This window comes from Bos javanicus, chromosome 6 (genome assembly GCF_032452875.1).
Source record: "Bos javanicus breed banteng chromosome 6, ARS-OSU_banteng_1.0, whole genome shotgun sequence".
In the NCBI taxonomy this organism is placed as follows: domain Eukaryota; kingdom Metazoa; phylum Chordata; class Mammalia; order Artiodactyla; family Bovidae; genus Bos; species Bos javanicus.
The window spans coordinates 66,960,231-66,979,555 of NC_083873.1; the positions used below are offsets into that span (position 1 = coordinate 66,960,231).

Genomic DNA, 19,325 nt, shown 5'->3' on the forward strand with positions numbered 1-19,325 from the left:
TATGAAATTTAGAAAGATGGTAACAATAACCCTGTATACGAGACAGCAAAAGAGACACTGATGTATAGAACAGTCTTTTGGACTCTGTGGGAGAGGGAGAGGGTGGGATGATTTGGGAGAATGGCATTGAAATATGTATAATATCATATATGGAACGAGTCGCCAGTCCAGGTTCGATGCACGATACCGGATGCTTGGGGCTGGTGCACTGGGACGGCCCAGAGGGATGGTATGGGGAGGGAGGAGGGAGGAGGGTTCAGGATGGGGAACACATGTATACCTGTGGCAGATTCATTTCAATATTTGGCAAAACCAATACAATATTGTAAAGTTTAAAAATAAAATTTAAAAAAAAGTTTAGAAAAGGTGATGGCTCACACCAAGTGACATAAAAATTACAAAATGTCATGGCAGATGGTGGAAGAAGGTATCAGAAAGATTCAAAGAAGCGGCATGCTAAAATGAATACACTAAGTAAGCAAACTAGCCCACCAACTGATTGTGTTCCCTAAGAGGGCTGAGAGGATACAAAAATGATAGGGACTGTGCTGGTGAGAGGGGCACCAGCATCACTGAGCAGCTCAGTGGTATTGTCCTCTGTTTACTTCAGGGAGCAGTGAGAGACACTGACCTGGGTATAGAACCAGGTCCCTATTGCTCTCAGGGATGGCAGGATCTAGAATCATGGAGATCAGCGGCAGTGCTTACCCATCAGAAAAGAAGTGGGCCTGATTGTTGTAATTAGCAGTTAAGTACACATAGTAGCCGGAGAAGGCAACGGCACCCCACTCTGGTACTCTTGCCTGGAAAATCCCATAGACAGAGGTCCCTGGTGGGCTGCAGTCTATGGGGTCGAGAAGAGTCGGACACGACCGAGTGACTTCACTTTCACTTTTCCCTTTCATGCATTGGAGAAGGAAATGGCAACCCACTCCAGTGTTCTTGCCTGGAGAATCCCAGGGACGGGGGAGCCTGGTGGGCTGCCGTCTATGGGGTGGCACAGAGTCGGACACGACTGAAGAGACTTAGCAGCAGCAGCGGCAGCACACAGTAGCCAGGGCCTTAACCCACAGAAAGCTATAGAAGGGGTTAATAGTCTACTGCGTTCCTAGATAGGTGGGCATCCCATTGACTTGTTAGGGTACTGTTTAACATTTACAACAACAACAAAAAAAAACCAGGAATGGATGATCAGCAGGTTGAGGGCAAGTTACACCAATAAAAAGTCACAACCCCTTGAACAGTTTCTAAACCTGAGTAAGCTTTCAAAAATGAAACCCCTGAATGGAGGAAAAGCCAAGCTCCCATGAAGAAGGACTACAACAGCAATGACAAGTATATTCAGTAATGATTTCCCCAGTCTTTCGCTTAAAGACAATCAATGGTCATTTACTTAGGTAACTGTACCCTAGTGGGGCTTCCCCGATGGCTCAGCAGTCAAGAATCCACCTGCACTGCAGGAGTCATAGGAGACACAGGTTGGATCCCTGGGTCAGGAAGATCCCCTGGTGGAAAGCATGGTAACCTACTCCAGTATTCTTGCCTGGAGAATCACCATAGACAGAGGAGCCTGGTGGGCTACAGTGTTGCAGAGTCGGACACGACTGAAGTGACTTAGCATGCAGACACGCACCCTGGGGGATAAAAAGAATGCCTAGATACATTAAAGACCACTTGGCAGAGGACCCAAGTTTTGTTATTGAGACCCAGGAACTAAAGCATTATCATGCCCCCTTCCATTAAAATGGGGGACACATGGTGGTTTGGTAGTAATTTGTGGGGCCTCCATTGGGTCTGAAGATGCCAGCTTGTGGTCATTTCTCCAGTTCAGTTCAGTTCAATCACTCAGTCAAGTCCAGCTCTTTGCAATCCCATGGACTGCAGCATGCCAGACTTCCCTGTCCATCACCAACTCCCAGAACTTGCTCAAACTCATGTCCATCAAGTCAGTGATGCCATCCAACCATTTTATCCTCTGTGGTCCCCTTCTCCTCCTTTGAAATCCATTGATTCTCTTTATGGGAAAGACTGGGGAAATTATTATTGAATATACTTGTCATAGTAGGTGTCATGTGTTTATACTTTCTCCAGTAGAGGATGAGATGGTTGGATGGCATCATTGACTCAATGGACATGAGTTTGGGCAAACTCTGGGAGATGGTGAATGGCAGGAAAGCCTGGCGTGCTGCAGTCTATGGGGTCACAAAGAGTCAGACATGACTGAGCAACTGAACAACAACAACAACATCTCCACAAGTTTCTTGGCTTGTGGAATATGAGCTAACGTAGTGAGGAGGACCAAGTGGAAGCCATAAAGCTGTTTCCTACCTTCTGGCAAAAAACAAACAAACAATATTGCATCCTGGACAGGAAAGGAAATCAATCCTTAAAGACCTAATGCATGCAGGGGTGGTATTTCCCCATCACATCGTCATTTAATTCAATGTCTGACCCCTACTACAACCAGATGGATCCTACTGGACAGCAGCAGACTACTGCAAAATCAACCAAATAGTAGCTCCCATTGCAGCCACTCTGGTGAATGTGAAAAACAATGCACTCACCCAATCTATACCAGATCCCTAAGATTCTGGGTCAGTGTTATATTCGGGGAGAATGCGCTATATTTAATCACTCTCAGGGAAGAAGGTCATAAACAGTCCATATCCGCAAGGGATGGACAACAGTATGTCATCTGCAGTATTTTCCAGGGCTATGTTAACTCTCCCACCTACTATCATGACATAATCTCGAGGGACCTGGGCCATCTGGACATTCCTCAGATTATCACATTGGTCCACGATATCTGTATCAATGACATCAAGTTAACTGGGACCTTAAGGAGGATTATCTAACCATAGGATAGACAATGACCGCTGACCATGAGCTGGATCTTGTCAGAACTAATAAGTCCTAAAGTTGTATTGCAGTCTATCATATGATAAAGTGGTATATTTGGGATTGAGCAGGTGGCTCAGCACCTTCTCCCCATATCATCTACCACTGCTGTCTCAAAGCTACTCCTCCTGCCCTATCATGGCCATATATTGGCTTTGTATGAGCAGCTGATAGAGCATAATCTATGATGAGTCAGTTTGACACTTTGGATTAAGCCAAAATGAGCTGTTGTCTACAGAAAAGCACTACAGAGAGGTGGCCTTAAAAGACAGTGAGGTTAATCTTACCAATGGGACAGTGTCAAACACTGCATAGTCATCCACTTTGTGGGAAAAAAGAAATGGCTCAAATTAAGAATGTACAAGGATTCATGGACAGTCACAATGCATTGGCTGGTTGGTCAGAGACCTGACGAAAAGATACTGAAAGATCAGCAAAAATAATTCTGGAGAACAGGCAGACTAGATGGACCTCAGGAGCATGGGCACAAAGTTTTAAAATCTCTGTATCCCATGTTAATGCCCATCAAATATCAGGTGCCATGGAAAAGGAAAATAAAAACAAGCAAGGAGAAAAAAACCTGCCTGCTGATAAAGCTACCCTCTGTCACTTGCATCTTTAATGATGCTAACACACATGGACATGAATGGAGCAACCATGGTGATAGAGATGGAGATGATGTATGGGCCCAGCACAGAGGTCCCATTCACCCAGGTGATTTAACTGCTGCTAATGCTGTCTAACCTTCCAGTTACAAAGACTAATGCTATGACTCTAAAACAGCACCATTACTTGAAGAAAGCGGTCACTTGGTGTCAAGTTAATTACACCATGGAAAGGGTATCAAATAATTCTGACCTGAATCAATGTATATTATGGATGCTGTGCTTCTCTCTCTACCCAGTCCTACTGCCTTAACTCCCTTCTAGGTGTCATTTCTGAAAGCACTTCCAGTAAACCTCCACATACAAGCCTCCATCCCAGAGACTGTCTCCTGGGAAACTTGACCTAAGACATATTGACTCAGAATGAAAATGATTAATAACGTTTCATTTATTTGGTCAGCCACCCTAACCCTAACCACATGGAAGTGCAATTGCACATATGCTCTAGACAAGGGTTTCCTACATGTATTCAAATAAACACATACTACTTTTAACATGGCTAGGTCAATTTTTCAGAAGGAAATAACCAAATGACAAAACAAAAGAATATCTTTGCAATTGCATTAGATCAGATCAGATCAGATCAGATCAGTCGATCAGTCGTGTCCGACTCTTTGCCACCCCATGAATCGCAGCACGCCAGGCCTCCCTGTCCATCACCAACTCCCAGAGTTCACCCAGACTCACGTCCATCAAGTCAGTGATGCCATCCAGCCATCTCATCCTCTGTCGTCCCCTTCTCCTCCTGCCCCCAATCCCTCCCAGCATCAGAGTCTTTTCCAATGAGTCAACGCTTCACATGAGGTGGCCAAAGTACTGGAGATTCAGCTTTAGCGTCATTCCTTCCAAAGAAATTCCAGGGCTGACCTCCTTCAGAATGGACTGGTTGGATCTCCTTGCAGTCCAAGGGACTCTCAAGAGTCTTCTCCAACACCACAGTTCAAAAGCATCAATTCTTCAGCGCTCAGCCTCCTTCACAGTCCAACTCTCACATCCATACATGACCACAGGAAAAACCATAGCCTTGACTAGATGGACCTTTGTTGGCAAAGTAATGTCTCTGCTTTTGAATATGCTATCTAGGTTGGTCATAACTTTCCTTCCAAGGAGGAAGCGTCTTTTAATTTCATGGCTGCAGTCACCATCTGTAGTAATTTTGGAGCCCAGAAAAATAAGGTCTGACACTGTTTCCACTGTTTCCCCATCTATTTCCCATGAAATGATGGGACCGGATGCCACGATCTTCATTTTCTGAATGTTGAGCTTTAAGCCAACTTTTTCACTCTCCACTTGCACTTTCATCAAGAGGCTTTTTAGTTCCTCTTCACTTTCTGCCATAAGGGTGGTGTCATCTGCATATCTGAGGTTATTGATATTTCTCCCGGCAATCTTGATTCCAGTTTGTGTTTCTTCCAGTCCAGCATTTCTCATGATGTACTCTGCATATAAGTTAAATAAACAGGGTGACAATATACAACCTTGACGAACTCCTTTTCCTATTTGGAACCAGTCTGTTGTTCCATGTCCAGTTCTAACTGTTGCTTCCTGACCTGCATACAAATTTCTCAAGAGGCAGATCAGGTGGTCTGGTATTCCCATCTCTTTCAAAATTTTCCACAGTTTATTGTGATCCACACAGTCAAAGGCTTTGGCATAGTCAATAAAGCAGAAATAGATGTTTTTCTGGAACTCTCTTGCTTTTTCCACGATCCAGCGGATGTTGGCAATTTGATCTCTGGTTCCTCTGCCTTTTCTAAAACCAGCTTGAACATCAGGAAGTTCACGGTTCACATATTGCTGAAGCCTGGCTTGGAGAATTTTGAGCATTACTTTACTAGCGTGTGAGATGAGTGCAATTGTGCAGTAGTTTGAGCATTCTTTGGCATTGCCTTTCTTTGGGATTGGAATTGCATTAGATAGAGTTTGCCAATTAAATATTTGGAGTCTAACACATTCAGACGTATTTATGCCTTTTTCTGGTTTTCTTTAAAAACAAAAGTTTGGCTTTCTATTGCCGATATACTTACTGCTCCTTATTGCTGCTGTTGTTAACATTAAAAAGTGCAATGGCTCCAGGCAGGTATTGCTCCCTGGGAAATGAAAAAGTACAGTAAAGTCTTAGTAGTTACCATAGATACAATGTCCATGGCAAGCAAACAGTCTTAAAGAACAAATGCTTTCCAGTTTCTACCCATTACTAACCAGTGCCTAGGCAATTTTTGAAAATAGAGAGCTTCCATGAAGTGTGAGTTGCTGAATGTTAGTGCCGTGAATCAAAGCGATCGGTAAATGTCTATTCATCAGTGCTTACAATGGATCACATTAGCATTCTTACAACCTGAGTAAGCCAAGTTGGATGCTACCAACTCTCAGCAAGAAATCTAAGTCTTAGACTGTCATGGAAGACAAAAGAAATGAAAACAATAGGAAAGGTGAAGGTGGTCAGTGGGGAAAGAAAGAGGAGAGGGGGAAAAGAGAGGGATAAAGCCAAAGAAAACATGAATAATCGTGATAGAATGGGAACCCCTCATCCACACCAATACTACACTTCTTTTACACTCTCAAAGTCAACAGTTTGAGGTGGATTTGTTAGCTTTTCTCTTCTCGATACTCACCCTAGTGCTTGCCTTCCCTGAAAGTAGGGTTGAAGGGGACAGAGCATTTTAGAGAATGACAGCTAATCCCTCTCACATACAATTGCTTGGAAGAAGCATCAGAGAAGAGGAGGAAATCAGAGAGGACTCAGGCATGAGATTTCCTAAGGGATAGACACAGGTCTCAGGGAAACTGATTGGAAAGTGTGTTTATGACTTGGAGCCCCGTAAACATGAATCATCATCAAGCAATGGCAGTTTCCCAAGAGAAGAAAAAAGTAAGGAACAGAATGTACTTCAGAGTAGCTGGGCAGCAGGAAGGTTTGCCAAGCTTATCAAGGTTACCAAGCCCACCAAGTGGAAGAATAGTGCCTTTCTTTCATCTAAATAATAGTTTAAAAACAAGTGTGGAGGGACCGATCACATTGCTCACCTCTGTGATGGTTGTCCACTTCCGTGTGTATTACTTCTAAAGGAATCCCTTGCGTGGGGGTTCTCACTCTCTGATTCTTCAAACATAGAGGCACTGTCGTCATCATCATCAGAAAAGGAGCTACGGTCCAAAAGGCGGCAAAGATGAATTAGATCAACGTTTTGAACCATTATAGGGGAACAACATTTCTCACTGGGGGATCTCTTCTCCTTCTCTCTCAAACAAACACAGACAACAATGTGTAATAAGACTGAAATGCGAACTGTGCAGAAGTAGCAATTTACTCTCAAGAAGAACAGAATTAGAGTATATGCACAATCCAGCACAATGCGTGTAATTAAGAAATTACTCTCTAGGATGCTCATATTTGTATTGTTTGATGAATTGATGACGATAATGTTAGTATTTGTCAGAAAGTATGATATCTATGTGTGCATGTATGCTCAGTCGCTCAGTTGTGTCTGACTCTTTGCTATGCCATGGACTGTAGCCCACCAGGCTCCTCTGTCCATGGGGATTTTCCAGGCAAGATACTGGAGTGGGCAGCCTATCCCTTCTCCAGGGGATCTTCCGACCCAGGAACCTACCAGGGTCTCCTGAATTGCAGGTGGATTCTTTACCAGCTAAGCTACCAGGGAAGCCCCCTTTATATCTATGTGTTTAGTCGCTCAGTTGTGTCCAAATCTTTGGGACCCCATGGACTGTAGTGTGCCAGGCACCTCTGTCCATGAGAATTCTCCAGGCAAGAACACTGGAACGGATTGCCATGCCCTCCTCCAGGGGATCTTCCCAACCCAGGATCGAACCCAGGTCTCCCACATTGCAGGCGGATTCTTTACACTCTGAGCCACCAGGGTAGCCCTTGATACCTATACTTCAGGTCAAATAATACAGGTTTTTTAATTAACTTGTAATAACATTTCAATTCACCAAAAATAAATTCAACTTATTTATACATGTTTGCTTCATTTATAGGGTGACCACTTTAAATCATACTCTTAAAACACATTAGCATTTCACACTATTCTTTTTCCCCACATTTCTCCATGGCACTGTTGTCCCTTTAGATGTGAAATGTTTCATGAGGAAAGGTCCTGCCAGTGACAAAGGAAATATTTGGCAAAGGTGCTTCTAAAGAATGCCCACAATAATATCTATGTTCATTTGTTAGACAAGTGACGCTAAAGCTGAAACTCCAGTACTTTGGCCACCTCGTGCAAAGAGTTGACTCACTGGAAAAGACTCTGATGCTGGGAGGGATTGGGGGCAGGAGGAGAAGGGGATGACAGAGGATGAGATGGCTGGATGGCATCACTGACTCAATGGACGTGAGTCTGAGTGAACTTCGGGACTTGGTAATAGACAGGGAGGCCTGGCGTGCTGCGATTCATGGGGTCGCGAAGAGTCGGACACAACTGAGTGACTGAACTGAACGGAAGCTGTCACAAAGTAGAAGCAAATTCACTAAATTAAATAAATTATGAAGTTCAAGGTTTGAAATTAAAACTTAAACTGCAGTTAAGCCCGTTCAAATTTAAGAATGGTGGCTGGTATTAAAAATACATAGAAGAAAGTGTGCATTTACCTGCATGCTCCATTTTCCATCCTTGTTATTTCCTTTTCAACATCTGGTCCAACCACATTGGGAATATTTACAAAAGAGCGCCATGTATTGATAATCACTTTCTTCATGGTTAGTTTAATATCTGGGAGGAAAAAGTTTTGTTAGCAGGAAGACTTTTTATATACTTACAGATATAATCCGAAGTTTCACTCTATCATTCTTCTGAGGCTGTATTAACAATCTTATTTCTAGTTATAGGTAGAAATTATTTTTAATATAGTAATGGTCTAATACTTAAATTACCACTAGATAGGTTTTTGTGTATTTTTTTAAAATTCAAGAATGTACCAGAAGTGTAGAACTTTTTAAAATTTGGATTTGCCCTAACTTTAAAATATTTAGACAATGTAAGTGTAGAACAAAACTATAGGGACTTCACATACACACCCAACAATGAAGTATGAATAAGAAGCTGTAAAATAAAATACCAAAATGGATGTAATCAGATGTGAATTTCTACAGGCATTCAGAAAAAAACAGTGAGTCTCAAGTGGGATTCAAACTTTGGAGTGAATAAAGATGAGACTGATCCACATTTTAGCAAGTTTACTGTGTTATTCTGGTATACATACCACTCAGCTTCCATACAACCAGTTAAGGCATCAGCAAAACACCAAGAACAAAGCAACCCAACCTTGTGGTGGCTGGAGCCCAGCTTTATACAAAGTGAATGGCCAGCAGGCAAATCAGCTTTTGCCTTCTTTCCTGATGTTCTGCCAGCACCCAGAGGTGCATGCATGCTCAGCTGCTTCAGTCACGACCGACTCTTTTTGACCTTATGGACTGTAGCCTGCCAGGCTCTTCTGTCCATGGGATTCTCTAGGCAAGAATACTGGAGAGGGTTGCCATGGCCTCCTCCAGGGAATCTTTCCAACTCAAGGATCAAACCAGCTCCTTTTATGTCTCATACATTGGTAGGTGAGTTCTTTAACCACTAGCTCCATGATGACACCCCTGCAATCATGACTGATCCAAGTTCCTTACTGGGTCTCCAGGGTGCTGCAGTGACATGGCTGGAAACAAGTTCCTGCTGGGCCCGGACAGTGTGCCTGTGTGCCCATGGACATGAAGTCCCATGTTGAAGCTCTGCTGTCCCAAGGGCCCAGCTGTGTCCAGGATCCTCCCCTTACCCTTGCTGCTTGGTATTCACAGAGCTACCCTGTCAGGATTTCATCCCTAAGGATGTTTCCTTTAAAGTTGCATAGAGTCAACATCTGATACCCAGAAAAATGAGCCTAGATGGGCAGTAGGTATCCATACCAGCTCCTCCCCCAGACCAAGACTCCCCACTAATAAAGTGCTGCTGCTGCTTCTAAGTCATTTCAGTCGTGTCCGACTCTGTGCGACCCCATAGACGGCAGCCCACCAGGCTCCCCTGTCCCTGGGATTCTCCAGGCAGGAACACTGGAGTGGGTTGCCATTTCCTTCTCCAATGCATGAAAGTGAAAGTGAAGTCACTCAGTCATATCTGACCCTCAGCAACCTCATGGACTGCAGCCTTCCAGGCTCCTCCATCCATGGGATTTTCCAGGCAAGAGGACTGGAGTGGAGTGAAACAGGCCACTGGCCTTAGGTAATTAAGATGCATAGCAAAGGAATAATTTCAGTAAGCCCAGACTCTTGACACTTCCCATACATAGAAAAGCACTAAAATCATTAACTTAGGAAGTCTGATTTTTGTGATTCAGTTCAGTTCAGTCGCTCAGTCGTGTCCGACTCTTTGCGACCCCATGAATCGCAGCACGCCAGGCCTCCCTGTCCATCACCAACTCCCAGAGTTCACTCAGACTCATGTCCATCGAGTCAGTGATGCCATCCAGCCGTCTCATCCTCTGTCGTCCCCTTCTCCTCCTGCCCCCAATCCCTCCCAGCATCAGAGTCTTTTCCAATGAGCCAACTCTTCGCATAAGGTGGCCAAAGTACTGGAGTTTCAGCTTTAGCATCATTCCTTCCAAATTTTTGTGATTAGCAGTAATCTTCTGATGGTCGACAACAAGATTTTCTTTCCTTTTTTTTTTTTCCAGCAAAAACTCGTATATATATCCTCGTTCCCTCCCTACCTCTTTGGATCAGTCCCTCATAGCCATCTGCAAGGTTGCCTCTCAGACTATAGCTCTCAGTAATGTCCCCAAATAAAATACAATTCTCAGCTTTTAAGCTCTATGTTTCTTCCAGTCAACAAAATAAAAACACAGTATCTATTCATGGGCTCTAAGTACATCAGTTCTTGTACTGAATACCACTTGCTGTGGTCCTGCTGATGAAGACCCAAAGAAGGCCAACGTGAGAGGATGACTGGGATGCAAGACAACTTCAACAGATCCCAAACCTCCATCTATGCTCCGTGGCTGGTCATCCTGCCATCCCTCTCCTCCCACAACACCACCCCCCACTTCCCTGCACTCCCAGGTTTTTATTATATAGATTGGGAATTTTTCCTTTGTTATTTTTCTACCACTGATCTCTGGGTTTTATTGGGAAACTTGCCTTTGTTATGAATAAAATAGAAAAGCAAAAATTAAAAAAAAGACACCATTTCATGTGAGAAACTGTATAAAATACCCTTCATTCTTTAAAATGTTACATCTTCTAGTGAGGATGGTAATAAATAATGTTCTTTATTTCACCCTACTATTCATACAACTAATGAAAATAACTAGGGATCAGTAGTCAAAAAATAGTAAATAGGATTTTTGTGATGCTTGTTAATAAAAGTGTGCATATTTATTTAAATATGAAGCAATTTTTAAAGAAACAGCCACTGAGAACTATCTCATCGACTCCTTTTCAATATTAACATGGATATTCTGGTTATATTTATAGCATGCTGGCTTCCTATTGTCGTCAATTTCCACTCTTTCTGAGAGATCCTGTACCTTAGGATTAACAAAAGGAGAATATATGATTATTTCATTCATCTCAACATAGGAAAAACTATGTGTGAGTAAAAAAGATTAAATAAGGACAAATAATATTATCCAATATGTCAGAATGAACCAAACCAGGACTTTGCTTGCACCTGAAGAACAAAGAATCACTTCCCTTCTCCCATAATTTCTTGTTGGCCTAAGTGTTGTATATAGGAAAAAACCTATTTTATACCACACAATCACTTTTTAATACATCTTCACTCTAGGCAAAAATAAAAATATATAAATAGAAAAATAAAATACACAAAATTCCACTCTAGACCTTATAATTATTTATCAACACATTTTCTCCACTGTTTCTATAGTTTCCTTTTTCACATTTAAATTTTAACCTATCAAATTTATTTTGGTGTAAGGTGTGAGGTAGGGATTTAACTTAACATTTTCTAAATGGCTAGTCAATAGTCTAGCACTAAATCAATAATCAATAGTCCATCTTTTCCCTACTAGCTTGAAATGCCATTGTTCAAAATTTGTTTTCTCAACCATAAAGATTTTGGTGGAGTTTGCATTAAAATTATAGAAAAATTTATAAAATTATTTTTCTTTATGTTTTTGAAAAAGTTTCTAAGTACAGATTCTATATTTTTATTAATTTCTAGATATTTTGCATTTTTGTCTCTATCAAGATAGTCAAGACATTTTCCCCTTGCTTTTCCCTTTTTCCCATTGCTTTTGCTGTATCATTAAAAATATTTATTTACTTATTTATTTTAAACCAGCCAACCTAACTGACCTTTATAGTTAAAGTTAAATAATTAAAAATATTTCTAATAGTTTTTATGCTAAACAATTTCTGCTTTCAGTAATGAAATCATAGAACTTACACAAATTATTCTTTGTCTTTTTCATGAGGTATTTAGCTTTTTTATGTCTAGTTACCTTGACTAAAAATTCCAGAACATACAAGTAACAGTCTTGATATTCTGATATTAAAACTATTTTAAGAGACACCTAGTATGGTTCCTGGCTTTATGAGAATGTTTTATAGGTTCACTCTTAAGCATATTACTGACTGTTAGCTTAAGAGAAATGTTTGATACACGATAGCAAAATCTCCATTTATTCATATTTTATTAATTTTTAATAATTAGAAATTGGAATGAATGTTGATTTTTATTAAGGCTCCCTTGCTTTTATTGAAAAAAATCATATTTTTCCTGTCAATTTTCCCTATTAATAATACTGAACTATATTAATAAATTATTTTAATAGTTATGGAATAAAATCTCCTTGACTATGGTAAGTTATTCTTTTCATATGTATTGAATTTTAGCTGCTAATATTTAATTTTGAAATTTTACATTAAAGATTTTTACATATTAAAGGCAAAATTTGTAGTTTGAGAAAGGGTTTTTAATGTTAGCAACAGTTGATTTTTTCCATATGCTTTTCAACTTTTTTGGTATCATAGGATAATTAGTAAGACATCTGAACAAAAAAACAAAAAATTCTTTTAGAGAATTCATTCCTTTGTTGGTTTTCAAACATGAATCTTTGCATCAAAATGAAACAACTGTTTTTACAAAGTTTCCACTTTCATTTTTAAATGAATAACAAAATTTTCTCACTTAAGCAAGGCAATAAAAAACTTCATGAAGAAACCAACACAACATTGTAGAACAATTATCCTTCAATTAAAATAAAAAACTAAAACGAAAACTTCACTTAGATAAAGCAAAGTAAATGATTGAGAAACCTGATGAACAATTCAGGCAAAATTAACTTGGAATATAAATTGTGAATGACCAGGAAGCAGTCTGACTTGGGTTCAAAATCTACTTCTACCATTTATTAGTTGAATGAACTCAAGTGAGATTTTTAACCTTATTCAGCTTTGGTTTTACATCTGCAAAATCAGAATAGTATCTTTTTTATATCAAATATCAGAAAGATATGCTGTGTACTCACACACATGAACATAATTAACTATGAAGCAGTGGTTCTCTAAATTTAGGATGAATGATACCTGTAAACTTTGTGTAAAATACAGATTCCCCGGTCCTGCTCTCAGAGTATGAATGTCATGGGGCACAGGAATCTACAATTCTATCAAGCACCTTAAGTAATTCTATTTCAAGCCATTCCTAAATTACATTTAAAGAAACATTACTCTATGTTATTTACCCTACTGCTGCTGCTGCTGCTAAGTCGCTTCAGTCGTGTCCGACTCTGTGCAACCCCATAGATGGCAGCCTACCAGGCTCCCCTGTCCCTGGGATTCTCCAGTCAAGAACACTGGAGTGGGTTGCCATTTCCTTCTCCAGTGCATGAAAGGGAAAAGTGAAAGTGAAGTCGCTTAGTCGTGTCCGACTCTTAGCGACCCCATGGACTGCAGCCCACCAGGCTCCTCCATCCATGGGATTTTCCAGGTAAGAGTACTGGAGTGGGGTGCCATTGCCTTCTCCGATTTACCCTACACTAACCCAATAATATTTGAATTTCTGAATACAGCGGTGGGAGAGATAAAATAATGGTCAAGAAAGACTTCAAGGCTGATGTTATTACCTCCCTGACAGTTCAGATCTGCAAATCTGAAACATTTAGGATCAATTCTCAAGGCAAAACTCACAAACAACTAATATAAGAAAAAGTCAACTTCATAACTTAAATGAAAAATATAAATTTAAATTTGAAAAACAATGAAACTCTCTATATTAACAGAAAAAAGTAAGAAAACAATCTGATCATTTCAACAGATACAGAAAAATCATTTGACAAAATTTAATAACTATTCACAATAAAAACTTTTAGCAAACCAGGAATAAAAGGACATTTCTTCAACCTGATTTAAAAAAAAGTACAAAAAACCCTATAACTGGCATCATACCTAATGATGAAAACACTGAAGATATTCTCCCTAAAGCCAAGAATAAGGCAAAGATATTCTAATGGTATCCAAATTGTACTGGAGGTCCTAGCTCTTACAGTAAGACAGAAAAAGAGAAGAAGAAGGAGAAGAAAGGGGGACAAAAAGCAAGGTTCTATATTGGAAAGGTTTTATATTAGATAAAAATGAAACTATATTTTCAGAAATGATAGATGATAGATATCCTTATTTTCAGACATGAAATTGTAGTATCTGTAAACAACACTAAAGAATCTATAGAAAAATATTAAAACAAATAAGTGAACTTAGCGAGGTCACAGGACAAAAAGTCAATATAACAAAATTAATTTTATTTCTGTATATTAGCAATGAATAACAGGAAAATGAAACATACATTCCAGGAAATGAATGTAAATGTTCAATTCAAAACATAAATACTATGTACAAACTTCTCTGTCAGCTGCTTTGAGAAAGAAGCCCAGATATGACTACAACCCTGAAGAGCTCACAACTAATAATGATAAAAAAGATAAGAGCACCACACTGAACAAAATGTTTCAGACTCATAAAATAAACTGCTGCTGCTGCTGCTAAGTCGCTTCAGTTGTGTCCAACTCTGTGCGACCCCATACGGCAGTCCACCAGGCTCCGTCGTCCCTGGGATTCTCCAGGCAAGAAGACTCTTTCAATTTCTAAGGTTATTTTCTCTTTGTTTCAAAGTTAGCGGCCATTTTAATAGTGTTATACCATGAGAAAAAAACTGATAGCTGGAAATGGGGAAATTTGAGCACAGAGATACTGACAGAAGGAAGACTGTGGAGATACACAAAAAAAATACCATGGGAAGATATATCCACATGTTTGGATGGTGTTACTGATTCAATGGACCTGAGTTTGAGCAAACTCCAGGAGATGGTAAAGGACAGGGGCATGCTGATAAACATGATTTAAAAAAAAAATACAAAAACCCTATTACTGACATCATACCTAATGATAAAAACACTGAAGATATTCCTCCTAAAGCCAAGAACAAGGCAAAGATACTCTAGTGGTATCCAAATTGTACTGGAGGTCCTAGCTCTTACAATAAGACAGAAAATGAGAAGAAGGAGAAGAAAGGGACCTTCTTTGGGTCCCATGGGGTCACAAAGAGTCAGACACCACTGAGCGACTGAACAACAGCAATCCACGAGCCAAGGAATAGCTGTAGTAACAGAAGCTAGAAGAGAGGTATGGAACAGACTCTTCCCTTGTGTCTTCAGAGGGAGCATGGCCCAACTAATACGTTGATGTGGCACTTCTGGCTTCTAGAACTGAGACAATGATCTCTGTATTTTTAAGCCACTGTGTTTAGGTAAGTTGATTATAGCGGTCCTAGGAAACTAGTACATGGTGAAAGGAGATTCAGGGAGTAGTCAGGCCAGGGGTGCAGTGGGAGCCGAGAGAGGATGTACTAAATCCTCTGCAGGGAGCCTGAGATAAAACTTCCTAAAAAGACAAGGCTAATCCTTGTACAAAGAGCAGGCACCCACCAAGCCTATTACAACATGGAACAAGATCATAGGTAAGAGCAGCAAGTACAGAAAAGCAAGCATGTGAGACAGCAGAATGCCTTCAGGGAGGCACAGCAGATCAAATCATGCAGAATACAGTTGTGTGAGTAAATGACAAGAAAAAAAGGGAAGAGGGAGGCAGGGGTTAATTCATTACCTGCACTGAATGCTGTGTTAACAAGGATGAGGAGTCACTGGAGGATGCTAATGGGGCCATGGTCAGCTTTCCAACTGGGTGAGGCGACAGGAAGAAACTGGGGTAGAAATCTATGGAAGGATTACAGTTAACACTGGGTCCCAGCACCAGTGCGCAGGGTGCTATGATGTCTCACCACACCTAGTCGTTCAGGAAGAAAAGAGCCCAAAAGTTATCTGCAATGATCTGAGACTGGTGTCAGCAACTGAGATAAGGAGACTGTGAGAGATAAAACATCACAGAGCTTCAGCTGAAGGAGGGAGAGGGATGATAGGAACGGAGGATTTGTTAGGAAATTAAAGGTTAAAGGGACAAATGTCTCAGTAAGGCTGAACAACAGGTTTAGAGAGTAAGAGCAGGAAGCAGAGGGGCCTGTGGTCAGGAAATAAGAAGTTGCACTGAAATTTACAACTGTGGAGGTGAAGCAGCTATGAGTTAAAGTTTCAGGTGACCACAGTGGAAAGGTGGAAGAAAAGGGAAGGAAAGACCTTGTGAAGCTAGGAACTCAGATGTCTCGAATGCATATTTCATAGGTGTGGAAGTTGCCTGGAATGACAGGGAGACACAACAGGAGAGGGACATCTGAACGGTAAGTGCCAAATTATTTGATGAAACTGGAGCAGCAACAGGGGGTCAGAAGATGCTCAAGATATGTTCCAATGGGAAAAGAGTAGAAAAAGAAAAGGGTGTCGTGAAGGATTTAGAATAGGCAGTTGAAAGGTAAGAAAATGTCAGCCTCTTTCTAAGAGGATTAGGAGCATCTAGCCTGTGCATCATCAGAATCTGACCAAATTCTAATCATTTTTTTAGATATGAAATGAAGCATTTCTGACTGCATTGGGGAGAACGTCTCTGTGAAATACTCATGACTCCTTGCCATCGGGTGTGACAAAGGTAGGCAGGACAAGAACAGGCAAGTGAGAAAGAACTATATGTTGTCCATTCTCTGCATCAGTCTACCTCTCCCAGCCTCTATGTGTACTTGGGGACCACAGAGACAAAAAGACAAAGGTGAGAAGGATTTATTAAACACCTGCTACAGGTCAGGCGTTACACCAGTTTAGCTTATTTAATCCACATAAGAATCTGAGGCACAGCTTTATCTTCTCCATTTCACAGGGGAGGATATGAAGCTCAGAGAGGTTAAAGTTTTGTTCACGTGACTTTTATTGCAGTGCCGGTATGCACACACAAGCTGTAAAGCTCAAGCTCTTTCTGGCACAGCTCAGGAAAGGCATGATATGGGAACTTAGTCACCAATGGCCCCAAGTGACACCTGTCTGTCCCTGCTTTATGCCTATCAGTGTTGTCTTCTCCAGGGAAGTGTACCTTTTGGATTCAGTCAGTTATTTACAAGGCAGTGAGATAGACTCAAAACACATGTCTTAAAACACTGACTTCAGCAAAATGGCAGCCTTGGGAGTTCTAACTTCCAAAGACGTCCTTTAGGAGCCAAGCTACCACCAAAAAATATACTTCAAAAAACAAAACAAAAACAAAAACAAAAAACAGTTGATTTGGTAAATAAATATAACTTTAAACTAAGTTCCTAGCTGCCACCTCTTATCAGATAGCATCAACCCCATAGACAGCAGCCCACCAGGTTCCGCCATCCCTGGGATTCTCCAGGCAAGAACACTGGAGTGGGTTGCCATTTCCTTCTCCAATGCATGAAAGTGAAAAGTGAAAGTTAAGTCACTCAGTCGTGTCCGACTCTTAGCGACCCCATGGACTACAGCCTACCAGGCTCCTCCGTCCATGGGATTTTCCAGGCAAGAGTACTGGAGTAGGGTGCCATTGCCTTCTCCGCCCTAAACCCTTACTGTGTAGAAATTCTAAATCCACTTAGGAAAAATACCAGACAGGATATTCTATAATTTCACTAGACTGAACTCTTTAAGAGAAGGGCTTGCTTTTGTTTTGTGTTTCATTCATATATATCCTTAGCATTAAGAATAGCACTTCAAACTCTGCAAGTACCCAGTGATGTTTGTGGAAAGAATGAATGAGCAAATGAATCAATGCAGGTCAGAGGAAGCAGGGGTGAAAGCAATGAAGAAATAAATCCAAATCTCCTTGTTTGCTCCTGTTCCAACCTCTTTACTAAAGTCTCATTCCCCACCTCCTCTGTTTATCACTTTCTCCCAACTCTGGTGTATCGAATCAGGACTGTAAGGACAACTGAATCTGAAGATCCTGTAGCCACTAGCAACGTGGCATGGATGTGGATCTCCTTTTTTCATCAATGAGTAATAGGCTTCCCAGGTGCCAGTGATAGTAAAGAACACGCCTGCCAATATAGGAGACATAAGAGACTCGGCTTCCATCCCTGGGTCTGAAAGATCCCCTGGAGGAGGGCATGGCAACCCACTCCGGTATTCTTCCCTGGAGAATCCCATGGACAGAGGAGCCTGGGCTACAGTCCATAGGGTCACGAAGAGTCAGACATGACTGAAGTGACTTAGCATGCACGCGAGAAGCTCTAGACCTCCAAAACACCAGTGCTCTGTCTGCTCCAGTAATTTTTTCCACTGTGTCTTTCCATTTATACTAGTAATGTCACATATTACGTAGAAATCTGTAGCATGCACAGTCCTGCATTCAACATCCTGTACTGTTGAGAAACAAAGGGACTCATACTTTCACCCATCTTCTTGCATAAAATTCTACCTTCACTTCTATGCAGATATCTCCAAATTTCACATAAATAGCCCTGACCATCTTTCTTGGCTTCAAACTGCATTTCATTCATTAATTCATTTCAAATATTTTGAATACCTCCTATTAGCCCATCTCTTCTCATTTGTTTTCTGCAGCAGCCACTTCAGAGCCCTGCGTCCCATGTGTTCAAAAGTGGACTTTCACTTCTTTCCCTGTCAAACCAGCTCTTCTTCCTGACTTGCCTATTTCTGGTCATAGAATCACTGTTCTTTCATGCACTTAATTCTCTGAGAACTTGGAGTTCATTGTCTTTGACTCTTTCCTTCCCCACCAAGTCACCCTATCAAGTCTTATATATCCTATTTTACAACCCCCACTTTTTCATTCTAATTATCACTAGGGGTTTGTCAGGTGCTTGTTGCCACTTACTTTGACTAAGTCTTTTAGCTGATTTATTTATCCCCAGCCTCACCCTCCCCCCAGTTCATTCTTCAAAGTACTCCCAAATTAATCTTCTTAAGGAGCATATACATAGCATATTCTTGTTCTAGAATCTTCAAGACTTCACCATTGTCTACTGAATTATTACCCTTTCTTCTGCAACAAAGTCCCAATTTCCCTCCCTCCCTCTCAATTTCTTTCTCCCTTTTTATTACTTCAAAAAAGACAGGATGAAATACTATATAGTTATTAAAAAGAACAAAATACTTCTAGATGAACAGGTATTGTAAGTTCTTAAAGATGTAGTATATTACCATATGTCAGAAAAGATATATATATACACATACATATATATATATTCATGTGTGTATATGCATGTGTGTGGAGAAAGAGAAAAGAAGATGCAACAAGAAAGTGGTAACAGTTATTACCTGCCTCTGAAAAAATAAAACCATGGATGAAAATGAGCAATAAGCATAGAAAGGGGACTATTGCATTTT

General features: G+C 40.7%; 1 protein-coding gene across 1 annotated transcript in view; it reads right to left on the bottom strand.

Moving 5' to 3' along the window:
* The window catches only part of CNGA1 (cyclic nucleotide gated channel subunit alpha 1), a 37,989-nt gene that overhangs the window by 7,526 nt on the left and 11,138 nt on the right, over positions 1-19,325 (bottom strand). The window contains exons 2-4 of the mRNA XM_061420092.1: positions 8,176-8,296; positions 6,591-6,710; positions 5,591-5,653 (exon numbers count right to left, since the gene is read on the bottom strand). Coding sequence (XP_061276076.1) covers positions 5,591-5,653; positions 6,591-6,710; positions 8,176-8,282 — 290 coding nt within the window. The 5' untranslated portion in view covers positions 8,283-8,296. The remainder of the gene's footprint in view (positions 1-5,590; positions 5,654-6,590; positions 6,711-8,175; positions 8,297-19,325) is intronic.